General features: G+C 34.4%; 7 protein-coding genes across 11 annotated transcripts; 4 read left to right on the forward strand and 3 right to left on the reverse strand.

Moving 5' to 3' along the window:
* Positions 1-401: 401 nt before the first annotated feature.
* Positions 402-1,405, forward strand: LOC126665841 (PRA1 family protein B4). Its single transcript, XM_050358771.1, has one exon. The coding sequence runs from the start codon at positions 505-507 to the stop codon at positions 1,165-1,167; it is 663 nt and encodes a 220-aa protein (XP_050214728.1). The 5' UTR covers positions 402-504; the 3' UTR covers positions 1,168-1,405.
* Positions 1,406-2,707: 1,302 nt separating this feature from the next.
* On the reverse strand, positions 2,708-3,348 carry LOC126665842 (B3 domain-containing transcription factor VRN1-like). The gene is made up of 2 exons (XM_050358772.2): positions 3,075-3,348; positions 2,708-2,963 (listed from the first exon to the last, which is right to left on the reverse strand). Exons 1-2 carry the CDS (start codon positions 3,177-3,179, stop codon positions 2,727-2,729), a joined length of 342 nt encoding a protein of 113 aa, XP_050214729.1. The 5' UTR covers positions 3,180-3,348; the 3' UTR covers positions 2,708-2,726.
* A 503-nt stretch (positions 3,349-3,851) lies between these two features.
* LOC126686539 (probably inactive leucine-rich repeat receptor-like protein kinase IMK2) lies at positions 3,852-7,183 on the forward strand. Its single transcript, XM_050380644.2, has 2 exons — positions 3,852-6,189; positions 6,273-7,183. The coding sequence occupies exons 1-2, from the start codon at positions 4,191-4,193 to the stop codon at positions 6,890-6,892; spliced, it is 2,619 nt and encodes an 872-aa protein (XP_050236601.1). The 5' UTR covers positions 3,852-4,190; the 3' UTR covers positions 6,893-7,183.
* Positions 7,184-7,309: 126 nt separating this feature from the next.
* On the forward strand, positions 7,310-10,990 carry LOC126686546 (uncharacterized). Of its 2 annotated transcripts, none has more exons than XM_050380666.2 (3): positions 7,310-8,335; positions 8,630-8,721; positions 10,694-10,990. In XM_050380666.2, exons 1-2 carry the CDS (start codon positions 7,427-7,429, stop codon positions 8,681-8,683), a joined length of 963 nt encoding a protein of 320 aa, XP_050236623.1. In that variant the 5' UTR covers positions 7,310-7,426; the 3' UTR covers positions 8,684-8,721; positions 10,694-10,990. The 2 variants fall into 2 exon arrangements, with proteins under 2 accessions (XP_050236623.1, XP_050236614.1); XM_050380657.2 differs by having other exon boundaries at positions 7,311-8,335; positions 10,697-10,990.
* A 1,274-nt stretch (positions 10,991-12,264) lies between these two features.
* Positions 12,265-13,453, forward strand: LOC126664776 (dehydration-responsive element-binding protein 2B-like). The gene has a single exon (XM_050357326.2). It carries the CDS (start codon positions 12,680-12,682, stop codon positions 13,271-13,273), a length of 594 nt encoding a protein of 197 aa, XP_050213283.1. The 5' UTR covers positions 12,265-12,679; the 3' UTR covers positions 13,274-13,453.
* A 1,006-nt stretch (positions 13,454-14,459) lies between these two features.
* On the reverse strand, positions 14,460-16,599 carry LOC126669853 (ADP-ribosylation factor-like protein 2). Its single transcript, XM_050363463.2, has 4 exons — positions 16,440-16,599; positions 15,587-15,931; positions 15,418-15,498; positions 14,460-14,703 (listed from the first exon to the last, which is right to left on the reverse strand). Exons 2-4 carry the CDS (start codon positions 15,923-15,925, stop codon positions 14,566-14,568), a joined length of 558 nt encoding a protein of 185 aa, XP_050219420.1. The 5' UTR covers positions 15,926-15,931; positions 16,440-16,599; the 3' UTR covers positions 14,460-14,565.
* A 611-nt stretch (positions 16,600-17,210) lies between these two features.
* On the reverse strand, positions 17,211-22,777 carry LOC126663094 (protein DETOXIFICATION 44, chloroplastic). 4 transcript variants are annotated; one of them, XM_050356399.2, is made up of 13 exons: positions 22,444-22,773; positions 22,234-22,355; positions 21,884-22,051; positions 21,645-21,787; positions 20,769-20,904; positions 20,458-20,554; positions 20,240-20,340; positions 19,729-19,892; positions 18,756-18,827; positions 18,517-18,633; positions 18,166-18,261; positions 17,967-18,088; positions 17,211-17,644 (listed from the first exon to the last, which is right to left on the reverse strand). In XM_050356399.2, exons 1-13 carry the CDS (start codon positions 22,704-22,706, stop codon positions 17,593-17,595), a joined length of 1,653 nt encoding a protein of 550 aa, XP_050212356.1. In that variant the 5' UTR covers positions 22,707-22,773; the 3' UTR covers positions 17,211-17,592. The 4 variants fall into 4 exon arrangements, 2 of the variants coding, with proteins under 2 accessions (XP_050212356.1, XP_050212357.1); XR_007636415.2 differs by lacking the exons at positions 17,211-17,644; positions 18,166-18,261 and having other exon boundaries at positions 17,979-18,108; positions 18,749-18,827; positions 22,444-22,777; XM_050356400.2 differs by lacking the exons at positions 17,211-17,644; positions 18,166-18,261 and having other exon boundaries at positions 17,979-18,108; positions 22,444-22,777.
* Between the last annotated feature and the right edge of the window lie 3,771 nt (positions 22,778-26,548).

Raw genomic sequence — 26,548 nt, forward strand, 5'->3', positions numbered from 1 at the left:
CCGTCGCGTCAAACATCCCTCTCTCTAAATTACTAAAGGCCAAATGTTGTAAAAAGGCCAAAACTTTCACAAAAATTTCACAAAAGTCCTGACCTTTTAATTTTGTCGATTTTGGCCAAAAATTTATTATTTGGTTTCAATTGTGGCCAACTCTCAATTTGATTTCAATTTGCCTATGTGGAGCCTATGTGACGCCTATGTGGCATGCCAAATATTGAAAGGTCGGGACTTTTGTGAAACCAAATAATCCATTTTTGGCCAAAATCGACAAAATTGAAAGGTCGGGACTTTTGTGGAACCAAATAATCCGTTTTTAGCTAAAATTGACAAAATTGAAAGGTCAGGACTTTTGTGAAAATTTTGCGAAAGATTTGGCCTTTTTACAATATTTGGCCATTACTAAAACAAAACTAAAATCTAAATCAGATCAAAATCTCCAAATTTAACCCCTTCATTTCCCCCCTATATTCTCTTCATTATTCAATCCCCCAATTAGATCCCAAAATGTCATCTCAATCACCAGCAATTCTCCCAATCTCCAACCCCCAACAAACCACCACCACCGCCGCCTCCCAACCTCCCATCGCCACCCCCGCCTTCCGCGCATTCATAAACCACATCTCCGACTCCGTCCGCAATGGCCTCTCCCAGCGCCGCCCCTGGGCCGAACTCGCCGACCGCTCCGCCTTCTCCAAGCCCGAATCCTTCTCCGACGCCGCCCTCCGCGTTCGCAAGAACTACACTTATTTCCGCGTGAATTACCTCTCCGTCATCGGCTTAATCTTGGCCTTCTCGCTTCTCTCTCATCCCTTGTCTCTTCTCCTCCTCCTCGGACTCCTCTCCTCATGGCTGTTTCTTTATCTCTTCCGCCCCGCCGATCAGCCGCTCGTTATCGTCGGCCGTACTTTTAGCGACCGTGAAACGCTAGGGCTTCTGATTGTGTTCAGCGTGGTGGTTGTTTTTCTAACGAGCGTTGGATCTGTGCTTATTTCTGCTCTTATGGTTGGATTGGGGATTGTTTTTGCTCACGGTGCTTTTAGGGCTCCGGAGGATCTTTTCTTGGATGAACAAGAACCTACTGCCGCTACTGGCTTCCTTTCTTTCCTCGGTGGCGCCGCCTCTAATGCCGCCGCCGCTGCCGTTCCGGTTGTTGCCGCTCGTGTCTAATGGATCTGATTTGATCCGGATGGTGCTGTTTGGGATTTTGGTAATACAGTAAAATTTTCTTTTTTGTAATTAGGATTCGCATTGGTACTTCTTTGTATGGATCTATTATATTTTGATTTCTTTCGTTTTTTTTTCTTGAATATGTTCTAAAAATGTTCTTTATCGTTTAGATATACTAATTGTAATTGATTTACTCTTTCTTCAGATATCATTACAATAAATTCATTTCTTTTTTTTACTTTATTTCAATGGTTGATGAATATTGATCAGATCTAGATCTGTTGATTTTATTTGTCTTTACTGTTTATTTGGTTTGTTGATTTCCAAGCACTATAAATTCATTCTTTATTTGATGCCTATATGAGTTGCTTGTTGCGGTGGTGATTAGCCAGCTATTAGCTTGATTTGTTCATTATGTTTTTGTTTCCATGCGTGTTGATGGTTCAATGAGTCATGCTGCTAGGATGAGTTGTTGCCCTTATATAATCTGTAACAATTGATCAACCCAACCCTGCCATTGTGCAATAGTATGCTTGTCCTGTCTATGCGGCATGGAAATGTTGAAATTCGGAAGCGACGAAATGAAAACACAGTAACAAAAAACGGCGAAACAGATTGTTATTATAGAGTTTTGAAGTTTAAGAAGGGGTTTCTGAATCGAAAATGAAAAAGAATTCGCTGAAATATAGAATTGTCGTGCAACATTGGTCCTTGTTAGTTCTTCAAATCTTCACAGGCTAAGATTAGGAGGTCATGCAGTGATGTTTACTTGCTGGCCATGGGTGCTTTTTATTTTCTAACCATCGGCTATATACTGAACAAAGTCTTGGATCATGTGTGTATTTACTATTTTGAAGTAGGTACTGAACGAGTTTGCAAGTTGGGGTCCTATCGATGATTTTATGACAGTTCATAATATTGCAGATCTGTTGATGCATATAACTCGAGTTAGATCTGAACTGCAAGCTATTGTTGTTAAAAGTGGGATCAAAAAATAATATTTCTTTTGCTGTTAAATTATAGTGGTTTTATGAATAGATGGTTTATTGAAATTCTATTTCTTTTCATCTCCGTAGTTCTTTCATATTAATGAAGAAATTACTGTAATGCACAATTTTTTTCTTCAATTTATTTGGGTTTTTGATATTCCTGTGCCTCATAGGCAATAAAAATTCCAGTTGTGTGCCTCTTTGGAATTTAATTCCAAAAAGGTGCCTGGTCCCACGCGTTCCGCATTGTAGGAATGCGGAACACGTGGCGTTCCGCATTCCTACAATGCGGAACGCTTTAAGCAGCTGATTAATTGCTTAATCAGCTGCTTAGCAACGTTCCGCATTGTAGGAATGCGGAACGTTGCTTCTCCCCAATGATTGGGGAGCACTTTTGTCTCCCCAATCATTGGGGAGATGCAAATGATTGGGCCAATCATTGCCAAAAAAAATTAATAAATAATTTTTAAAAAAATAATATTAATAAACGATATAAATTAATAACGATTTTAAATTATTATTAACAAATGATATAATTTTAGAAATCGATATAAATTAATAAACGATTTTCTATTGAACCTTCATTAAATAAATAAAAGAAAAAATAAAACACTGAAAGTGGTCGACTAGAAATGACCGATAAGCTATAGAGTAAAAGTTGACAAACTCTTGCCAACCCTTCTGGAACCAAATCTCACCGTCAGATTTCACTAAATCTAGTTTCCATTTTGCACCACTTGGAACCTTGAGGACTACTGAACTTGGCAGATTGTTTCCGTAGAGTCTGACAAATTTTCTTGGAATATACTGTGCATATACGTAGAAATTTACATGTTCATGGTGAAGTTAGAAAGTCTATCTTCTTCTTATAAGTTATGCAGATCAAAAAATTGATTAAAAAAAGGTAAAAGGACTTACAAGCTTGCCATCACGAAGGGCGTCGTCAAGAATAATCTTGAAAAAACGGGGTATTTTTGATTTGAACATCGGCCTTCCGTCGTCTCTTAGAGGACAAGAATCCATTCGGAAACTCAAAATCAGTTTGTTGTTCTGTAATGAGAGTGAATGAGGTGTGTTTATTTTAGAGACTAAGTTATATATGCAAAACCAAGGCTCAGAGATACAAATTAAGTGACCTACATGCGGTAGTTGGCTCCGGTACCCAGATATTTTCAATTTGTTAAAATTAGTACTTAAATCAAATAAGCATTTAAATCGATTTTTAATATATCGTTTGATAACATTGTATTTAATTTATAGTGTTTATAAAAAAAATTAAATAAAATTTGTTTTTTTTTTAAAAGTTCAACAATGATTGGGCACTAAATGCCCAATCATTGCAGTCCCAATGATTGGGGAGACAAAACTGTCTCCCCAATCATTGGGGAAGCACGTTCCGCATTCCTAGAATGCGGAACGTGCTTAAGCAGCTGATTAACTTTGTTAATCAGCTGCTGCCCTTGTTCCGCATTCTAGGAATGCGGAACCCCATCCGTTCCAATGCGGAACGAGTGGGACCAGACACTCTTTCGGAATTAATTCCGAAAGAGGCACTGAATTGGAAATTTGGGTGCCTTTGAGGCACCCAAATATCAAAAACCCAATTTATTTTCATTTGACAATGAGAATTGAGAAACTTTAGGGTTCTGGAAAAGAAAATCAGTTCTGGATTAGAAATAAATTTGGGTTTGGCAAAAAGTTTAGCAAAAAAATCTCTTGTAAATTTAAAGAATGAAAAAGCATACACAGAGGCAATCCCACGTGGCCAGTGAAAGTGGTGGCAAGATTGCAAAATAGAGTAAAAAATTGCAAGTTAAGGGCCCCACCCCACAAAAGACATATGTCCGTTGGAGAAGAACGAAAAGACCTACCATAAAAATATAGCCGTTGGGTCAAAATGTCTGTTAATGTCAATGGAGAAAAAACTAACCTTTCTGCTTCATCTCTGCAACGTTATCCGGCTACATATTTGTATGCAAGTAAAAAGTAGCCGTTACCCTTTCTGCTCCTATACAGACTTTGTCCACTCTTCACATGCTTCTGCATCACTCACTTCCATCTCTAATCATTCCCCTCTCTCCTTCTATATCTTCTATTTCATTTCTTCAACTCAAACACATCATCATCACCAATCATCATCATCACCAATCATCATCATCATTATTCCCCTTCATTTCTCTCTTCCATCACCATTTCTTACTTCTCATTCTAAGTTTGTTCATGGAGAAGAATAAATTCTTCTTCTCCTTGTTCTTCCTTTTGTTTCTGCTAGCTCAGTTTGCTTCATGCCAGAGATGGGATGGTGTCATTGTAACACAATCGGATTACAAATCTCTCCGAGCTATAAAGAACGAGCTCATCGACTTTAAAGGGTTTTTACGCAGCTGGAACGATAGCGGATATGGAGTTTGTTCTGGCGGATGGGCCGGTATCAAATGTGTTAAAGGACAAGTTATTGCTATACAACTTCCATGGAGGGGTATTGGTGGTAAAATCTCTGAAAATATTGGTCAGCTTAAAGCTCTTAGAAAAATTAGTCTCCATGACAATGTTCTTTCTGGGACTATCCCTTTATCTCTAGGTTTCCTTACTGAGCTTAGAGGTGTTTATCTTTTCAACAACCGCCTTTCGGGTTCTATTCCTGCTTCCATTGCTAATTGTTCTAGTCTTCAGGGTCTTGATGTTAGTAATAATTTACTTACTGGTGTAATTCCTCCTGCTTTAGCTAATTCTAATAGATTATATAGGCTTAACTTGAGTTTTAATTCTTTAAGTGGTGCAATTCCTTCTGGTTTAACTCGTTCGCCTTCTATTACTTTTCTTGCTTTGCAACACAACAATCTTTCTGGTTCTATACCAGATTCTTGGGATAAGTCTTACCAACTTCAGGTTTTGTCACTTGATCATAATTTTCTAACTGGTAAAATTCCGGTGAGTTTTCGCCATTTGGATTCTCTTAGAGACCTTTCTTTGAGTCATAATCAGATTTCTGGTAACATTCCTAGTGAACTAGGTAAGCTTTCAGGTTTACTAAAGCTTGATTTTTCAAATAATGCTATTAATGGAAGCTTACCCTCTAGCTTTGCCAATCTTTCCTCTTTAGTCTCATTGAATTTGCAGAGTAATCACCTTGACAGCCAAATCCCAGATATTTTTGACAGATTTCATAATCTTTCTGCGCTTAACCTTAAAAACAATCAGTTTAAAGGTCCTATTCCAGCAAGTATTGGAAACATTTCTAGTGTCAGTCTAATTGATTTATCACAAAATAATTTTACTGGAGAAATTCCAGCTTCAATTGCTGGTCTAGCCAATCTTACTTCTTTTAATGTTTCTTATAATAATCTATCTGGTTCTGTTCCTTCTTTGCTCTCTAAAAAGTTCAATTCAAGCTCTTTTGTGGGGAATCTTCAGCTATGCGGCTTCAGCGGTTCGACTCCATGTGCTTCGCCGCCGCCTGTTATTCAACGGTCTCCAACAATGTTAGGGCCAATAAAGCTTCATCACAAGAAGAAGCTTAGCACTAGGGACATTATTCTTATAGCAGCTGGTGCCTTATTAGGATTACTGCTTTTACTTTGCTGCATTCTGATATGTTGTTTGATGAGGAGAAGAGCTGCTCGAAAGCGCAATGATGGTAAAACTGCTGCTGTTGGGAGGACAGACAAGGCAGGAGGAGGGTCTGCAGAAGCCGAATCAGGCGGCGAAATGGGTGGAAAGCTAGTTCATTTTGATGGTCCATTTGTGTTTACTGCTGATGATTTATTGTGTGCAACTGCAGAAATAATGGGAAAAAGCACTTATGGAACTGCATACAAGGCCACTCTAGAGGATGGGAATCATGTAGCTGTGAAAAGGCTGCGAGAAAAGACTACGAAGGGGCTGAAGGAATTCGAATCCGAGGCGGCTTCACTCGGGGCGATTCGTCATCCGAATTTGTTGGCGTTACGAGCCTATTACTTAGGACCTAAAGGAGAGAAGCTTCTTGTTTTTGACTACATGCCTAAAGGGAGTCTTGCATCATTTCTTCACGGTATGTAAACTTGACGAACTTTGAAATTACATTAAACAGGTTGAATTGAGTAAAAATGATTTAATTTGTAAGTTGTTATGTAGCTCGTGGACCGGAGATAGTCATCGATTGGCCAACAAGGATGAACATAGCCATCGGAATCTCGAGAGGATTGAGCTACCTTCATACGGACGAGAATATAGTCCATGGAAACTTGACATCAAGCAACATACTACTAGATGAGCAAACCAATGCTCACATTGCAGACTATGGTCTTTCCAAGCTGATGACACCTTCAGCCAACACCAACATCATTGCTACAGCAGGAGCACTTGGATATCGCGCGCCAGAACTACCAAAGCTGAAGAATTCCAACACAAAGAGTGATGTTTACAGTTTAGGAGTGATAATTCTCGAGCTATTGACAGGGAAATCACCCGGCGAGCCGACGAATGGCATGGATTTGCCACAGTGGGTAGCATCCATAGTGAAAGAGGAATGGACTAATGAAGTATTTGATTTGGAACTTATGAAAGACGCAGCTGCTATAAGCGATGAGTTGCTTAATACCTTGAAATTGGCTCTGCATTGCGTTGATCCATCGCCGTCAGCTCGTCCTGAAGCTGAACAAGTTGTTCAGCAGCTAGAGGAAATTAAGCCTGACCTTGCTGCTGCCAGTTCTGCTGATGAAGGAGCCAAAATCCCACCACCAACAAGTGAATAGAAAGAAAGAGTTTTGGGTTGGTTTTACTTGAATTTTTACCACACAGTTTATAGAAGCATAGTTATCAGATTCTTTGATTCATATTATTTATATGTAAGTATGTATACATTAGCGTGGGGTTGATTTAGAGTATATTCTTTTTTGTCTTGAACAATAATAAATGTAATTCATAGTCAAGAGTAAACAATATGAAATTACAGCAACATTTTGATTGTCCTAATTTGTATTCAGATTTGGTTAAATTACCTTATTTTGGTTCAGTGAGATCTAAGAGGAGTTGTTTTCTGGTTATTTCACATCAAGTTTGATGAGCAGGATTTTATTCAGATTGGACAAGCATGTAGTATTTATTAGCAGACTGTACAACAAGCGAACACATCGACTAGCCCAAGCTATTAAACATTTCACAATACATCATCTTATAACCACGAAGACGGCGTCGTTTTCAGGCAGATAAATTTTCTGCTAAACTAATCACTCTAATCTTCCTCTTTTCCATTTATACCTTTCTTCAACTGCCGGTGTTTAACAACAATGGCAGAGCTATCAATAGAGAAGGTAGCCATATCAGGTCCAACGTTAGCCTCTCTAATCCAATGTATTTCCTCCTCATCAGCTGACGTCGACGGCCTCTTATTCGGCCACGTCACGCAGTTAACTCCCTCAACTCTCTCCGACGACTCTTCCTCCTCCATCCACGATCCCTCCGATCAACACCAACTCATCGCCACCGTCACTTCTTTCCTCTGCCCTAACGCTCCTCTTTCCTTCTACGACTCACTCGGCCGACTCAACTCTCCCGCTCTCCTCCGCTTCCTCTCCTCATCCTCCACCACCAACCACCGCCATTTCATCGGCTGGTTCTCCGGCCGACGCAAAACACCTCTCCGTCCATCCTTACGAGAGTTTTCCGTATCTCGCTCTCTCTCCTCCTCTCAATTCCTTTTTCCTATAACCACCTCCTCCGAACACGACGGAAACCTAATTAAAGGCCTCCGCCCCTGCGTTTTTCTCTTGTTTTCTACACCTGTGCATGATCAACTAATCCACACGCACGAGTACCGCGCGTATCAGTTCCGTTCAGAAACGACCTCGTTTGAATCCAAACCGATTGATATTGTGAACATTGGACCGGCGTTCCGAGGCAATTACGGTAATTTTAGCCCTAGTAATTCGATGTTTCCGATGTTGAACTGCGAGATGAGCGGTTTATCGGCAATGAATGAGGATAACAGTTTGAGTGAGATGAAGAAGGTGGTGAAGGATCAGAAGGAGTTGGATTTGTGTGCTGAGGGTTTTGAGGTTAAGGATTTGAGTAGGTTGATTGGATCGGAGGCGTCCGGTTATACTTTAGGATTAGAAAATATGTATGAGAAAATGTTGGTTAAGATCGAGAGTTTGGCTAGACAAGTTGAGACTAGTAATGCTAATGTTCTTGAGCAGGTAAACGACTTTCTTCAACTTCATTTCCGTATTTTGATCGTAAATTTGTGTTAGTGTTTGGTTATAATTGCTTCAAATGGTTGTTTTAGTATTATTTTCATATTGCTATGCTATAAATTGAATCAGTATTAGGTATAATTTGAAGTAGCTGATCTTTTCACATTTGTATTGTTATTTACCAATGTAAAGAAGTGGCATAAGTCGCTCTTATTCGGTGCTTAAACATTGCAGAATTTAGTCATGATTGTTATCCTATATATTTGGAGCTTACAATGTCCATTGGCCTTTTTGCAGGAAAATCAAAATAGGAAGTTAAGATACAAAGTTGCCCGAGGTGGACTAGAGTGACAGTTTGGCTCCTGCTTGTACTATTAACTTTCCTTCGGGTAATCTCTTTTGCCTCTTCTCACTTAGCTACACCACAGTGGTAGAGCGAGAATATAAATGGCTACCCTCACTGCATCTTTAAATAGTGCTTTTTGTGGTTTGATTGTTAGTTACATATAGTTGATGCATACCTTCCTCATACATCAATTACTTCCAAGTTTGCAATTGTATATACGATTATATTTTCCTTAATTAATGTTACTTTCTGAACTGTAAGACTTGCAGCTGCTCTAAGAGTTTGTTGCACTAACACTTTATCATGAGTTCCCCTTTTAAGTTTTTGACACTTACAAAAGGTGTTACAGTATGTTTTTTTCATGGCATGGGAGTTTTGACAGTTATTCCTCTTTTTCCCTTATTTGGAATATTTTATTCTTCTTGTTTCCGGAAACGAGAATTGGATATGATATCACTTCTTTTACCAGTCAAATTGCTGCTAAGTAATACATCTGAGATTCTGAAGTAGTGTTAATTACTTTTAGTAGCCTTGTGATATCTTTAGGCCAAGCAACACCATTTTCGTTTGGATAAACGTTGAAATCAACTTTTCAAATAAATGTTACGTTTTAATAAAAATGCATTGAAATGTCTTTATATTATAAGTAAGCTGTTGCTGCTACAACATCAATACAAGCATTAAAACTATGACCAAAAAGCTAATCTTATATTCTAATATGCATTTGGGGCAGATATGTAATTATTTAAAGAATGCCTTTTGTAAATTTAAAATACCATAGGGTTTAGACAGTATATAGTCCATCAATGCATGTAACACTGCAAGTGACACAAAGAGTAAGAGAAGAAATTTATTGACGCAGAGCTGTGTAAAACAATCGATGTAATGGTGAATGGTGGTACTTGCCCTAAATATTCTGTAGAACTACCTTAATCATGACTCCTGAGAGAGTAGGATGCTTATCAGGCTCAGCTATTTACCTGAGTCACTTGAAATGTTTTTTAGGCATGCTAATTGCACCTTTCATTTGAATGAGTGCATTGTTGCTGAAATGAATGCTAGTTTTGTTTGCTTAAGAAGTATATGTTATAATTATGAAAAATGATTTTAGGGCAGTTATTATCATTGATGTTTTAGATCAGATAGATTTTAGTTTTTAAGGTTAATGATTTCTTTTACCTTCAAATGGCTTCACAAGTTGATAGAAAAGAATGTTTTGTGTTCAAATGGTAATTCAAAGATACAGAAGGCTAATAACTCTTATGATACATAGTAGTATATGGACCGAATAGAATGTGAAACACTATCATAGTAAGTCTGAAAAGTGAAAGTTGGATAAATAATTAGAATTTCGAGTAGAAGTTGAAACTCTAGCAAGAAAAATATGTTGTGTTTGAGAGAGGAGGACCATTGATTTTAAACTTTGTTGAGAAAACGTTATAATATAAATATCACTATGATTTATTGTCACAGATAGATTCACATTTAAAGCAATAACTGGAATTTACAACTTGAGTTTCGAGCGAGGACATTGCAATAAGTTGTAACTTGTAACCACATTTTTTTAGTCTTTAAAATGAGTAGGGTTTCATAACTTGTGGCGCCAGCCAGAATCAATGGCTGCTAAGAAGAGTCTCTAGAGATACTCATAGTTCTTGCGGTTAAATTTTACTTGTAGTTCTCATTCTTCAATTCATTTTTTTTTAAATACATTCTTTAATTTATTGAATAAAGTAACAAACAGCAAACAAATTAGGTACCATTATAAGTCTTCATAGATTTATTTTATATTGTCATTATTTAGATTGTAGAAAGTCTCCATAGGTTCTAGTGGCTGATTGTTCAGACAAAATTTCTTCCACTGCTGGAATGAATTTATTTAATGTTAATTTCTTTAAGCTTTCTTCATGTTATCTTGATAATAGAAAAATCTGAGAAATAGACATTGTCAAGTTATCCATATTACTATAGAAACTCTCATATGTATCATGCTTATTTTTGGAAATTCTGGACAGCAGCCGATGAGCCATATATTTGAAGTCAAATGTCTTGGAACTCCAAATAATCAAGATTTTTAGCGGTGGTTTCTGCAGAAGTCAAATTTCTTGAAACTCCTGCTGGTGAAATCGCTGTGGCAGATTCTAGGTTGCTTCGTAAGCGGCTTGGAGTGTCTCTTTTGGGAGTAATATGTGTACTTGCTATGTGTATAGTCATTTGGTTGTGTACTCTTGAGATTTGTTGGTGAACAGGGTGTAAAATGTGGAGGCGAATGGAAAAAGAAAATGGAATGAAATTGGTGAATTGGTGCTCTAGTCTCTAGTTTAATTTCAGAAAATGATTCTCTAATCATGTGAATTTTCTTCAGCCTTTTTTGGTCAGGCTCTGTTTACTTGATTCAAACATGAGTGCCATTTTAAATTCATTCCATGTCCTTTGATTACTAAAAGTAAACAGTTGATGGAGCCTATTTCTAGCTGGTGGTGGAGATTAGAAGGCACTATAGAACTTAAATTTGGCCCTGCTTGTATTGGATGTTTCTCAGCAATATCACTAATGCCTGGTCCAAAAACTAAGACATTTTGTTCATCAATTTGCGAGGCCAAATTGGATTTCTCTAGGAAGTAGCAAATGCTTTAGCTATTAAATTATTAATATTATTCTTTTAAACGTTTGAAACACTAGGAAAGGACTTGGTCCTTTTATAGTTTGACCCAGTCAATCCTAATAGAAACTAGAATTATATTTTTTTCTTTAATTATTTTTTTTGTTCTTATAAAATTATTATTATATTATTATTAGAAATACAAATATTATTAATAGTATTTTTTCTGAATAAAAATTTTCAATCTGATTATCACTTAATAATTTCTATTGGCTAAACCTATCTGAAGTTTTTGTACTATATCATTCTATTTCACTTAATCATTGACAAAAGAATTGTCATTTAAGTGATTCTTTAATTATTTATTTTGTACACATATAATTGTTTTAGGCATAAAATATTGTTTCATACAATTAAAACAACATTTTTTATACGCAAAAATTCCATAAATGTATAAACTAAACAGTTAAGGACTATTTAAATGTAAACAATTTATGAAGGACCAAGTGAAATAAAAACTAATAATATAAAAAAATTATTACGAGTTTAGCCAATTCTATTTGAAAGATGGGAAAACAAATCACGGAATTTACATCTTTTTACTGATTTTTTTGTCAATGCATTAACTTCAATTTAAATAAGAGCTGTCTTCATCGAAATTGATCTAATATGTAAACCAAGTTCGTTCTTGGTATATATTTCATTGCTTTTCAAAGCCAAAGTCTAAACAAAACTTACAAGAATAAGGAAGTAGGCTATTGTTAATAAAATATAACAGCCGCAATTTGGATGATGATTTTTGCACGAGACTGATTAGAAATATATTAAAAACACAAAGATTGTCTGTCAATTCTTCATCCCCAAGAAAATGACAACTAACACAATAAATGGGGTTTTGCCACGTGTACAAATGATACACCATAATCATGCCACATCAGATCATCAAATATCATCTAAATTAAATTCATTCTTCTTCTAACATTCGTTTACTTAATCCCCAAGATAACTATCGCCTCTCTTCGTAACCATTTTTACAATATAGGATTGAAAATTCTCGTCATTTCTTTTTCATAAACCCTTTCAAAACCAAAACCAAAAACCCTTCAACTACTTTAAATTCATAAACAAAAACAAAATATTACAACATCTCAAGTTTAAGATTTGTCTGATTAGTGTTGGTACCAACTTTGTCACGACTCGGTTTTCTCGGCATCGAGACGGGGGCTAGAAAAGGGAGTTCTCTCTCTTTCAATCTCTACCGACTAGCCGTTATTTGTTGTTTTTCTTTCTATCCGTTATTTTCATATTCTTGGAAATTCTGAGTCCGTTTTCTCAAAGAAATTAACTTGAAAACTCAATTTTTCTTTCCCAAAAAGGTAAATTCTTGAAGACCTAAGTCATGAGTTCCAAAAAGCAAGGTGATAAAATCCGGAAGTCTCCAGTAAAGGGTTCAAGAAAAGGTTGTATGCCCGGAAAAGGCGGGCCGGAGAATCAGAATTATCGATATAGAGGTGTTCGACAGAGAATTTGGGGGAAATGGGTTGCAGAAATTAGAGAACCAGCAGGAAAAAAGAGCAACTTAAATGAAACAGGGAATAGAAAAAGACACTGGCTTGGTACATTTTCTACTGCAGCTGAAGCAGCTCTTGCTTATGATCATGCAGCAAGAAATATATATGGTGCTGATGCTGTTCTCAATTTTCCTCGTTACTCTTCAGAAACATCATCATCGTCAACTCGGGTTTTTAAAACAGAATTGAATAGCTGCGAGGATTATGAGTCTGATAAATCAAGATTGAATCTTTTTTCCGATTCGGAGAAAGCCCATTTTTCTGTTGCTGAGGAATCGAATGAGAAGAAACTCGAAAAATGTCAGGTTGGGGAGAGTATTTCAGAGGATTGCAATTCGAATTTAATGGATTTAGAATTCAATTGGGGTTCAATGGAAGAGCTCAGACTGATGGAGCAATGGTTCCCTGAATCAGGATTCTGAAAATGCTAGTGGCTTCTATTTAGATTTTTCTTAGCAAGAACACAATTTAATGGTGTAGAGATAATATAGTTGCTCATATCTAGTCCAATGAAAAACAACTTATATTTGTCACTATGCATCTTTTGGCTACGATTTTCAGTCATACGTATCTTTCAATTATACATTCCGCTCTTTGGATAATATCTTTTTTGATTTTGATACTATCTCCGTCCCGAAATGATACGATATTTTCATGTTTATTCACTTCTTCACACGTAACTCGAATATGAGTATAGCTAGCTTTTAGATCAGTTCGTTTGATCGCTAGCTTCTCATATTTTGATATGTATTTCGTTATTTTAAATTGGAGTTTTCTGTAGAGTTAGTTATGGATTTGTAGTTGTATAGCTTATGTAATCTTCTAGATGTTAATAAATGTTAGATTTAATTGTGGCTGATAATTTATTTTTTTGATATCATTAATATTTATTCTCTGATTTTGCTTATCGTTTCTTATAGTTGCAGGCTGTGGAGTAAAAAATACTCCCTCCATTCTGAATTAGTTGTCGCTTTAGGGAGATTTTTTTGTTCCATAATACTTGTCACTTTAGAATATCAAGAAAGCATTTATTGCTATTTTTCCACATATATCCCTCATTAATTCATTGAAAGAATACAAAAATACAAATAAAGAATCATACTAATTAATATAACAAATTTTAATAAGGGCTAATTTAGTAAAAATACTTATAATTTTAGACATATTTATTGATTTCTTAATTTGTGTGAAAATGGCTAAAGCGACAACTATTTCAGAATGGAGGGAGTACATTATTTTTTTTGTAAAAGGAGAAGTATGTTTAATTTTGCTCATGGAGATCATCGTGCATTGAATTAGAAAATGTTAATCAGTGGAGTATTAGTTATAATTATTAATATTGTATTTTTATTGATATAATTAATATTTTTAAAAACTTATTATCGGTATTGTAATTGTTTATTTATTGTTGTTATTTTAGTTGAAAAATAGTTAACCTGAAGCTGGCGACGGTTGTGTCCTAGTACCATTTTACATTCAAGTGTGACATTCTTAAAATGATTTTTGTTGTTTTTGCTATATAAATAATAGCACTGGTGAAAAGAAAGCTTTTCAATAATCAATTCATAAAATGAAAAGGAAAAAAAAGAACTTCCAGAGCAACCAAAAGAAATTGAATCACTTCAGATCATAGAATTGCCAAAAAGTTCCAATTCACACAAAAAAAAATGCATTTAAAGCATCGTCTTACAGAACGCAAAGTTTGAGAGATGAATCAGTCGAGCATATAGATTCGCGAGGCAATGTCCTGAACTAACCAATCAAATCCCTCGAGCAGCCCCTCCCCGGTATATGCACTACAGCCCTGAATTTTCCAGTGTCGAGTTTTATCCATATTCTCGAGGTTTAAAACCTTGCACGAGTGCAGCAGAAGCAGTTTCAAAAGTTAAAACACAAAGTACATAAGAAACCATCAAAACATAGAAAGAAAAGGAGCCATAATATTGATATAAAATTTCAACATTAATCGGGATGAAGAATAGCAGCTCCACCCAATTATGGTTAGAAGCCTAATGTCGAGACGCTATGGCACAGTTGATTTCTGTCAAATCACCCGTTCTTTCAATTTAACAAACATTATTTCAAGCCTCATACCTTTTTGAAGCCTATAAATAATCCTTTAAAAGGTAATGAGCCAAGGTCAGTTAACTAAGATGTCCGAACAAATTACGAAAAATGCAGGAAATAACCATGTATCCAGCTTTATAATGCTAATACCTAACTACAACACAATGACAATAGCTAGCCGTAATGTAAGTTTATTCTACGTCTCTTCGTGGTCATGAAGAATAGAAGGGTTCAAATTCAATTCAAGGCAGAGCATGTAGATTTATCTTAAATATGCTTAAAACCCATAGGACTACTGCAGCTGCAATACTGCATCATTCCAAAGTGAAATTCACACATACGCATGCTTAACAATGTATTTCAGAAAGCCACATTATTATCAAAAGGAATAACGCGATGGAAGAAGACAATAAATTATAAGTTTTACCAACACAAAGACACTAAAAGGAACCCGTAATAATTAAACATTAGTTAAAAACTTTTTTCAACTAGAGTGTACCTTAGCAATTTCCTCCGGCGTAAGGGCGCCTTTAATGTCTTGCTTGTTCGCAAAAATAAGCAAAGATGCACCTGATAGCCTCTGTTAGATGAAGAAAACAAGTAAAGTCAAAAACTGAGAGCAATATTATTATATAATTAGTAAAGTTGATGATCAAACCGGTAAATACCTCTTCCTTCAAAAGCTTATCAAGCTCCATTTTGCAGTCATCTAACCGTCTAAGATCGGAACTGTCAACTACCCAAACGAGGCCATCAGTTTGCTCGAAGTAGTTCCTCCAATAAGACCTTATAGTTCGTTGGCCCCCAACATCCCATATATTTAAGGTATACTTCTGATACGCGATGGTTTTAATATTGAAACCGAGAGTAGGACTAATGACACTCGTGTCTTCCCCATTGATCTTCAAAACAATCGTTGTCTTTCCAGAATTATCAAGGCCGACCATAAGTATACGCATTTCCTTCTCCTTTCTCTTGATTTTTCGAATGATGCTAAGGAGCCCCATTTTTCGCTGAATGATCACATAATAAACAAAAATTGATATTACTCTCCCAACTTATTTCATGCTGTCGAAACGCCAAATGAATCAAAATAACTATATCACAATCTAATTCCTCATCATATACCATCAAAATAAATGACAATTGTTTAAAATTCAAAAGAAAAACATAACTAATGGTAATCCAGATCTAAATAACTTACCTTCTTGAACTTAGTTTCAAAGATTGAAACTTTTAGCCTTTAATCCCGTTAGAGATTGAAAGAGGAACCCGAATAAATTCAAATTTTGAGGAACCCAGATAATAAAAGGACAAATCACATGAACACTTTGAGTTGAAAGTCATCGTATATTACTACCATATGAAGATGGTGACTCATTTTCACAAACAAATAACAGAGCAGACAAAGTGAAAATAAGGAAATAATGTTTGTTTAAAACCTTCACTCAATGAAAACAAAAATTCCACCCAACAAGAACACCCTGTTTGAAGTAGATTTAAACTTTGTCTGAATATTACCTTTTGTTATTCCAATCAGACCGGAAACTTTTGTTTGCTTGTCGATATTTCCTCCTCGTCTGCCTACAAACTTGGTTTCTGGTGCTTAAGATTCCATCAAACGACCAACTGAAGCTTTTTTTTTTTTTTGAGAATCCAACTGAAGCTTTCTTTTCAGCAAATTACTCTAAGGCCCCATATATTGTTATGATTCACAGTTTAGTATCTCTTCTTTAAAAATTAAACTATTTAGTACCTCACTTTCAATTCCGTTAACAATTAGGGGTTTTTGTTAGTTCCGTCAATAATTTATATTTATTTTCAAACGATTTTGTAATTCACTTTCAATTATTTTAATGATTTGATATCTCACTTTCAAATATATTAACAATTTGATAACTCATATTTAAACGATTTTGTACTTCACTCCTCACTTTTAATTTTATTAATAATTTAGTATCCAGATTTAACAAAAGGTTGTAATAATTTGTAAAATTAAAAGTGAGGTATCAAATTATTTAATTTTAAAACAAAAAATGTCGAACTGTGAATCGGAAATTCAGAATAATTTACTCATTTTTTTATCATTTAATATTTTAAGTTGGCAAACACTTTATTAGTTTGTTGAAGGAATGATACGAGAATATAAGACTTAATTTCAAACATAAAATTGTGTTTTTGTTCTCATCTTTCCGCAGTATGAGAAGCTTAGTGCATGTAGCCTACAGCCTTGTAAGTTGTAACAATCAGCAAGTTAAGCTTATTAATAACAATAAATGTATTCAGGCACAATTCATTCATAAAGCCAATTAATAATTATAGTGATTTCCAATTGAATACACGAATTATGTACATCTCTAGAGCCGATCAGCCAAAACATCAGCTATAACTCTACCAACAGTTTCATAATCCGGTGCTTTACTCAAGCAAGCAACATTGCAAATGCGGTCAGGATTTGAATGCTGGACAACGGGTGTAAACCACTCTCCAAAGGATGATGATCGCCTCAATAACTGGATCGAATTTTACAATTCGAAGAGGATGATGTCATGGAGAGATAATAAAAGTCGCCTGTGTGGCTGTAGGATGTAATTAAGCAGTTGATCATTTGGCCTCTGTGTTCCAGGTCGCAACCCTCAATTCAATGTATGAGCATAACATTTCACTCACTTTTCTACTCAGCTTTATCCCAGAGCAGTTTCCATGGCCCTGTTTTTGTGCCCAACCTGTGAAAAGCTATAAAGTGAGAAAAATGGTGCAATTTCAAAACAAAAGTGCAGCTCAAAGAATACATACACTTCAATTAACTGGTTTTAACAACAATCTGCCTATAGAGGATATGATGATGGTTATATTGTAATAATCAAGTCACTAGTGATGCATATTGCAAGAAAATGCTGAAATGGAAGACGCGGAACATGTTTTTCTACAAGTATTGGCTACAAATATAAAATTTTGGAGTTCCAAAAGCACTTCTGAAAGAAAAAAAAAACCCGAAAGGCAGGACTGGAACATAGGCACAAGCTCTTACAAAACAAGAATTCTTACCTCCATATTCCGGCCACAACACGTAAGGTCATGAAAATAAATAAGCCTGCCCAGACTCCAGGAAGCCCATAGATGGGAGCAGCCACATATATGAATGCAGAGGAGATCAATCCTACTAGCACCTACGCGGTCAGATGAATAGCTGAGAAAGGGAGGAAAAATACCATAATTAAAATTAAACTAGTTAATAAGAACAAACCATTGAGTAGGCAGCATATCCAAAGTCTGAAACGCCATAGTAGAGACCATCAAGAACAAAAGCTATAGCATTAATTGGCTGAGACCCAGCAACAAACTGCATTTCAATGTAAACTTTTATCATAAGCTCAGCAAAATGATGTATAGTAATCATTTACACATCAGTTATACTGCAAAATGAGAAAAAAATTATATGATCCTACATTCAGTCATGCTGCAAAACAATTTCAGCATTGGCTGATGTGTAAAGATCACTACTACTGTTTTTACATATCTAGCATAGGCTGGAAATACACTTAATATAAAAAGTTCTACCACAAGATAAGAAGATAGTTAAAGGAATAATCCTTACCCAAATACCAGACCAAGCAATCTCCAGAACTTCCGAGTCTGAACTGAACAAGCTAGAAAATGCTCCAAACCCCAGCGATAATATTCCACCCAAAGCAATTCCAGTCACTACACCAATCTGCTTGATAATAAATTAATAGTAAAATAATATGATATCATGTATATTCGCAATGCCAAATAATAAAAAACACTGATCTATTCTAAACTGAAAGTGGTAAAAGAATTAGGAGTACCATAGACCTGAAGAACTCTGTATATCACTTGACGTGCTTCTACATAATTTCCTTGCGAAAAATCACTGGCCAGAAGAGCCTGCCAATTATACCCAGTTATGAACTATATAGCAAATGGATCTTCAAATAGAAAGATATTGCCTACTGCCACATCATACTTCTGTGAGTGATATGAAGAATAGAAGCTACTCAACTGCTATTGCCAGAAACCTTGATCTTAAGTATTGCAGTCTTCCTTACATTTCTACAGAAAATGCAATCACCCCAAGCATTTTCACCTAGTTTTCTTATATAAATGACCCCACTTGTTTTCATTCTTAGTAAATTTCTTAACTTTTTGTTCATGTTGACTCTTGATTAAGGAAATTATCGAGTACTAAAAGCAGCCAGAGGTTGTTTTCTTGAAAGTTGCCCAAGCAAGAAATCTAGACAACAATGCAAAAAAGATCTCGATTTTGCAAACAAGTGCAATAAAAACTGTAATTAACTTCTCTTCTTTCTCAACTATCACATACTCGGGCATGACCCATTGGGAAAATGATTACAACATAGGACACTAACCTGCTATGAAACTCACACCATATCCTTTAATATGCAAACCAATAATTGCTTTTTCAATGAAATCATTAACATTAAATTGTGTGCTTAGATTCAAGAGAAGCAAAGCAACATTCTAAAGAATGAAAACATCTGAATCAGGCTTGTAGCTTCATTTCGAAGTTATTGCTGCAACTTATGTGTGAGCCCCGAAATGTCAAACTCAGTTGCATGTTACAACCTTCGTCTGAACCTTCACAACTGTAAAGTGGCATATCAACTTAATGTGATTTTATAACAGACCAAATGCCTCGTTTTGAAAATATGAGAGACTAGCATTGAGTGTAGGAAAGGTGGAAAGTTTTATGTTTTCTTCTATCTTCTTAAGAGCTTTTTCCTTACTTATTGGAGCATACACAAATATTAAATCCTGTACTACATACCTGACCAGCAAGAGCTAAAGCGTCATTAAGTAATGATACTGCCAACCAAACTTCCATACAGATTTGATGACCAGCCATTGGTATCGGCCCCTCCAAAGCTGCCATGGAGGTGGCTAGTGTCATTGTTAAAAGCACTGCTATGGTCCTGCCAATAAGGAGACCACCTGCAAGTTTAAGAGAGCACATGACCAAGTTGATTGAGGAAGTTAGAGTAGAGAAATCAATCAGCAAAGTTGCAAATTCACAGTAAATATCCAAGGGTGCCAATAACCAACAACCTTTTCCTCAGAATTATAATAAAAACAACACTTTTCGAGACACTTCTATGCTCATCAGAAATCAATATTTTTCCCTTCATCATGCTATATTCTAACTGTTTTCTATACACAATGGGCTCGACAGAAATTTGGTCCTTCCATGGTATCAAATAGCCGAACTTTCCCAACATTGATTTTTTTCTAACAAAATCGGATTGAATTGATACTAATGCAGTTGAACTAAATAAGTGTACCAGAAGTTAGATAGCTGACAACTCTTCTCCCATCAATATTTGGAGAAACGAATGACATTTTGCTACTCAATTTCCACAGGAGAATAAAAGCAATAAGATATCTGAAGAAAAATAAGCATAGGTAAACTTATTGGGAGAGGAAATTTCAGCCCCTAGAATAGAGACTATAATGCATGAAGAGCACTGATATTATTAATTTTACCGCATTAATGACGTACTCAGAAGTCACAGTAGCAATTGCAGCACCACCAATGCCAAAACCAAGCACAAAAATTAATATTGGATCCAATATTGCATTGAGCAAATTGCCAGCCCCTGACGATCCAGACAATTACATCAGAAAAATTCCAGCTATAAAATTTTTCTTTTGAACCAAACTATAGCATGTGTATTGAAATTTTTAATTCCTTGTTGGTGAATTATAGCATTAAAAAGAATAATGTGTTTAAATCTTGCAAAGTGTGTGGACTGTGTGCAGATAAGCTTGACGAGACAGAAGCAAAGATGAAGTTCCTGCTGTAACACTTGCCGATGGCATAAAGAGGTGTCTTAGTGTCCTTAAGTCCACGAAACGTTCCTTGTGCAGCTAGTGCAATTACAATGGGTGGAGCACCAAAGGCCCTCCAAGCAAGAAAGTTCTCAGCTGGTACTCGCATTGGCGAATCCTAAAACAGAACGAATTTGAGAGAAATTTCAGGTGGAATTCTTCGTCACTTGTAAAACACTTTAATAGCAAGATGTAAGCATATAGCCATAAATTCACAATACGAAAGGCTTATGCAAAATGCTAAAAGGCAGGCAGAATTAGAATTAACTAGCTCGACTTATAAACTATTTCTTCTAAAATTAGAGTTAACGAGCAATATGTAAATGGTAAAAGTAAGCAACCAAAATGCAGCAAGGAGGCAATCTTTCAAAAGAAAATAAAAAATTAATGTAGTTCAGAGAACATATCTACAGCCCTCCAAACAATCATCTATTCCACCCATAAAAACCACATTTATTCAACCACCCATATTTGGCAGCCTTCAAAAGCTTTTCGCTAGGGGTGTGATTACCTTCTTCCTCAGCCTTACAGATTCAGTAACTTTCTACATCAGAATAGAAACCATACTGCTCAAGGAAGTACCAAGTTTTATAGATTATGTGTCATTTTAAGAATTCCAAATATAAAGAAAATCTAAGGATTCTAAAATCAAAATTGTATTCCTCATAAGTCTTTCCTTCATCACTTGTATCAACAGAAGCAATCATTTTTCCTTGTTGTATACTTGTAATGTGAAGAATAATATCAAATCGACTAAAAAGGTGGTGATCTTAAACTAGGAAGAGTTAAGGATACCCTAAAGGTCCCATTAATTGACAAAACCAAAAACATAGAAATTGATAAATAAGTATGACGTACAACAGGTATACCCAAGATATTCATCAAAAAACCCGAGCCAAAAAAGAGTGTGACAGCTTCAGCTATACCAACACCAGCAGCAAGTGCTAAAGAAGTAGACACAGCTGGAAGGTATGTCTTTCCTTGTTTCTGATTCTCAAAATCTAAAAGAAAAAGGTTTTCCATTAAGTAACAATCAGTAGTAACACAATCCGGAATTAAAAATCAGCAACATTTAACAAAAAAATAAACATCCCTACCATCAGAAAGTTGACCAGAACCATCATTTCCATTGCATGTACTACTTAACAATGCTTGCTCTTCAGCAACAAATGAAGTGGTGATATTAAGTAATGGAACACTAAACAGCTTCGAAACCAGATTAAATACCGTAACGGATACCCCAACTGCCGCCAATTCAACAGATCCTACAATGGACAAAATAAATATTTTGACATATGTTTACACAATATAAAAATGGAGATATTCAATTCTCATGTTTGGAAAGGTACCATTCTCTCGAATTCAATTCAATTCCGAACAACGAGATTAATCAGCTTTCAAAAAGAACAGAATAATAAATTAAATGAAATTAAAAATGGGAATGTACCAATATGACCAACAAATCCAGTATCAACCAACGAAGTAATCGGATCAGCAGCCAGAGCAAGAGCAGCAGGCAATGCTATTGACCATATCTCAATACTAATTCCATCAACCTTCAACCAATCACTGCAATTAAAAAAACACATACTAAATTCCCTAAAAAAACTGATAACTGTATAAAATTTAATCCATTCGAAAAAATAAGTTAGAAAACCTTAAACTGCCAAAGAAACCAGAATTCGAATCCGAACTCGGTGGCTCCGGCGCACGAGTAACTGAGGGTTTAGGTTTCTTAGGCGGAGGAGAGTTTTCAGGTGATGTGGTGGTGGTTTTCTGATGCGATAATTTGGCTCGTAAGCGAACTGAACAATAACTACTATTAGGGATTGAAATGAGAGATTGAGGATTGAAAAAATTGTGTTTGCAGTTCTTAATTAGGTTTTGTGATATAATAACGGAATTAGCAGCGGCAGCCATTTTTTTAGTTCAGAGAGATTGAGTTGAGTAGATGAGAAACCACTGAAACCATAAGTTTATCACAACTGCATTTAACGGATAAATTTCGCGCTCCGTTGAAAAGAAAAATATCTTCCTCAACATTTTGGCCACGTGTTTTGTTCTCGTTCTTAAGGTATCTGGCCTTATTTGTTGGGCTTGAATTTAAATGGACAAAATTTAGGATTTGGATTTGGAATTTAAGTCCATATGTTCCATCCAAATCTGAAGTGAAACTAAATTTAAGCCCATATGCTCCATCCAAAAATTGAAATATGATGTAATAAAAATTGAAATACAGTCGAACCTCTCATAATTAATATACATGGTGGATTAAAAATTTATTAATTATTAGAATTATTAATTTATTGAATTTATATAAAAAAATTACAAAAGATATTTTACAGCATCTACATTAATAGACCTAATATTAATATTATATTATAAAAAAATAACTAAATTCACTTTACAATCACTCAATTTAAAAGAAATAATTTTATATTCAATTTAAGAAATATCAATTAATATCAAACTACAAAATAATTATTAAAAAATTATATTCATAAAGTAAAATAATTTTTAATATTTTTTATATTAGAGATACTTTACTTACTTTAATTTGTTTATCTAATAACTTCTTTTAAAAAAATTCAAAAAAATAAGAAAGTCATAATTTGATGGTATTTTAACTTCCACTTTATGAATTAAGTTTAGTATTACCTCAAATAAATCATCAATTGTTATATATTTCTTTAAAAAATCTCTCTAATAATTAATATTCATGTAGAATATATTTTAAATTTTATTAATTATTAAATAGTAGAATTATTAATTATCCGACGTGGAACGAAATTGGTTCTCTCAATTTTCTATTAATTATTAGAATTATTAATTTATAGAATATTAACTATTAGAGGGTCGACTGTATGAATAACAAATATCAACCTCTCTCTTCATTAGGAAATCCTAAGCCTTGCCTCTTCTTCTTGTGTCATATCCTTCTAAGGAGGTGGCTTTGATCATTCTTTGCCAAAAATCACCTCCTTAACTTCCTAACCTCTCTAAATCTTTCCTTCTTATACTAAATAAACGGTTTTCATATATTTTCGATTCTTTTTCTGTCATTATTGATCTCATTTATCCTTTATATGGATCTTATCTACCCTATACGAGTTTATCTTCTTCAAGTGGCGAATTCTGGAAGGTAAGAAACTGAAGTTTGTTGTGCCCCCTGAAAAAGGCTCCGGCTTTCAGGCAACTCGCTTGAAATATTTATTTACACATTTAAAATTTACAGCTTGAATTGTTCTCTAGATTTGTTATGATCTAAATTTTTTTTGTTATAATCGTTTAGATATGTTAATTTTGCTCATTTAGCTAGATTTATGTTTTAGATTCAGATTCGTGAAGTTGTATTATGTAACATATTATATGGTCAAGAAGTCCTAAATTGTTGTATAATGTAGCTCAATATTATATCTATATTTGAAACTCTTGTAGTCGTATTTTCTTCAATAGGATGAAACTGGTCTTTTGATAAAAAAAACAAAAAATATTTTCATTAACGAATGAGTTATTAAAAGATCAAATGATGATATTGTCAAACAATCACCCGCAAGAGTTTTATAGGTCTTCTAATTACACGAATTGTGTACAAACAAGAGCTCAATTTTTAAAATTGAAACACTAGTCTACAAATAATTATCATTTAAACTTCTCATCATCAATAAGAAGACATTTTTTCATATGTATAAATAACGAAATTTAATTAGAAAAATTTTCAATAATACATTGAATTTAGTTTGTGATAAAAAGAAATTACCCTTTTTATAAAGTTTGATAATAAAATAAAATAAAATAAAATGTTATACCCAAATTAATAAGCCAAAACAATTTAATGATACGTTCAAAGAAAAAAATCCATTATTATATATGTGTGTGTATGTATGTATGTATATATATCTCAATTCAAGATTTGAAAAGATATTGTAATTTATTTTTATAATAAAACAACTTAAACTAAAAAATTTATAAAAGTAGTTAGATTTTAAAAAACGAGACACAAATAATAAACATTTAGAAAGGAGAAATTGATTGAATGAATTGCTCTTAAAAATCAGTTGGTGGTATTTCGTCTAGAAATCAATCAGAACATGTGTGTTGTTGAAATTTGTAGTTTTTTGTGTTTTTATTTAGAGGATCTATTTACAAATTTAATTTTTACATCTTAAATTGTTTTCTAAATTTGTTATAGATTTAGGATTCTCTTGTTCCAATTACTTAGATGTATAAATTTTGCATACATGACTAGATTTATTTTTAAATTTAAATTTATAAAATTATATTGTATGACACATTATGTTGTCAAGATGCCTTAATTTATCTCACTCAATGTGCCTAGATTTAGACTCTTGTAGCATATTTTGATCAATGATATAAAACCTATCTATTGATTAAAAAACTCTAATATTTTGACAATTTAAATTTAATTTTTCTCTAATTTTGAATGCAACTTTTTTTGATTTCATCTAAAATTAGAAATCGACTACATGAGCTTTAGATCTAGCCATAAAAATGGACTAAAAAATTAGAGGCTATTTGACAACTTAATGTCTCAGCCAAAAACCATTAAAAATCTGTATCTAAAAATAAATCTTGCTAAATGACATAAAATTTATAAATCTAAAAATTACAACAAAAAATTCTTAAATCTACAACAATCGTCCGGAATAACGTTCGAACTATAAAATTAAATTTGTAAATTATAAATGAAAACACAAGAAATCTAAATTTTATCGGTATCACTTGTTCTGATCGACAATTAAACGAAGAACCATCAAGTGATTTGAGAGAACGCCAAACTTCGAATTGTAAATTTTAAGATTTTATAAAATAAAATCAAGAGGAAATACCTTATTAAATTTTCAATTTGAAAAAAGAAACAACTCATTTAAGGTTAATACAGACCATAAAGATAGTTGGAACTGTGAGAGAAAAAAAATACTAGTGACGAAGTAGAAATTTTTTACTTTTGGTTGAGTTGAGAAATATAGAAGTGTCGCCGCTCGTTGAGTGCAAGGGAGAAGAAAAGCTTCTAAGTTAAGCAGAGGTAGAAAAAGCCATAATGCAATTTTACTAGTTCTTTTTAAGTCAATGCGAGCCCACAGTGAAGTCGATTCTAATTTGAAGAAAGAGTTAACACGCCCTCTGAATTTGTAATACAAGATCATTTAACTTAATTTTTACTTTTTTAAACAATTAATCCCAATTTTTTTTATTTTTGGGTCAAATTATCCCGTAACTGTATTTTAAAAATGCGTGAAATACAAATCAGAGGTGAGTGATGCGAAAAAATATATTAAGAAGTTCCCTAATTATTGCAATAAAATTATTTTTAAACCTATTTTTTCAATAAAAATATAAATTATGGAACAATCTTATCCAAAAATAGATAGTTTTGGAATTATTTGCTCAAAAAAATTAAAACTGAGTCAACTGATCCCGTGTTACAAGTTCAGAGGATGCGTTGAACTTTCGTTCATTCTATTTTTTATGAATAGTTCTACTACTGGTGCCAAATTACCCCTTCTTAATCTTAAATTTTTTTGATTAACAACCAAAAATGCTTAAATTGGAAAAGATATTCCAATACTTGAAAGAACCTTGCAAAAAAACAAAATATGCACATTTCTGTCCAACATTGGAAAAACATCCAAAGAATCCTAAAATTTGAGGGTTCCAAACCCTAAAAAAGGATCTATAGAGCTGAAAAATCCAAATGAAAGACGATCCAAAGTTTGAAATAGCTAAACCCCACTTGAACA

This window comes from Mercurialis annua, linkage group LG1-X, assembly GCF_937616625.2.
Source record: "Mercurialis annua linkage group LG1-X, ddMerAnnu1.2, whole genome shotgun sequence".
Taxonomy (NCBI): domain Eukaryota; kingdom Viridiplantae; phylum Streptophyta; class Magnoliopsida; order Malpighiales; family Euphorbiaceae; genus Mercurialis; species Mercurialis annua.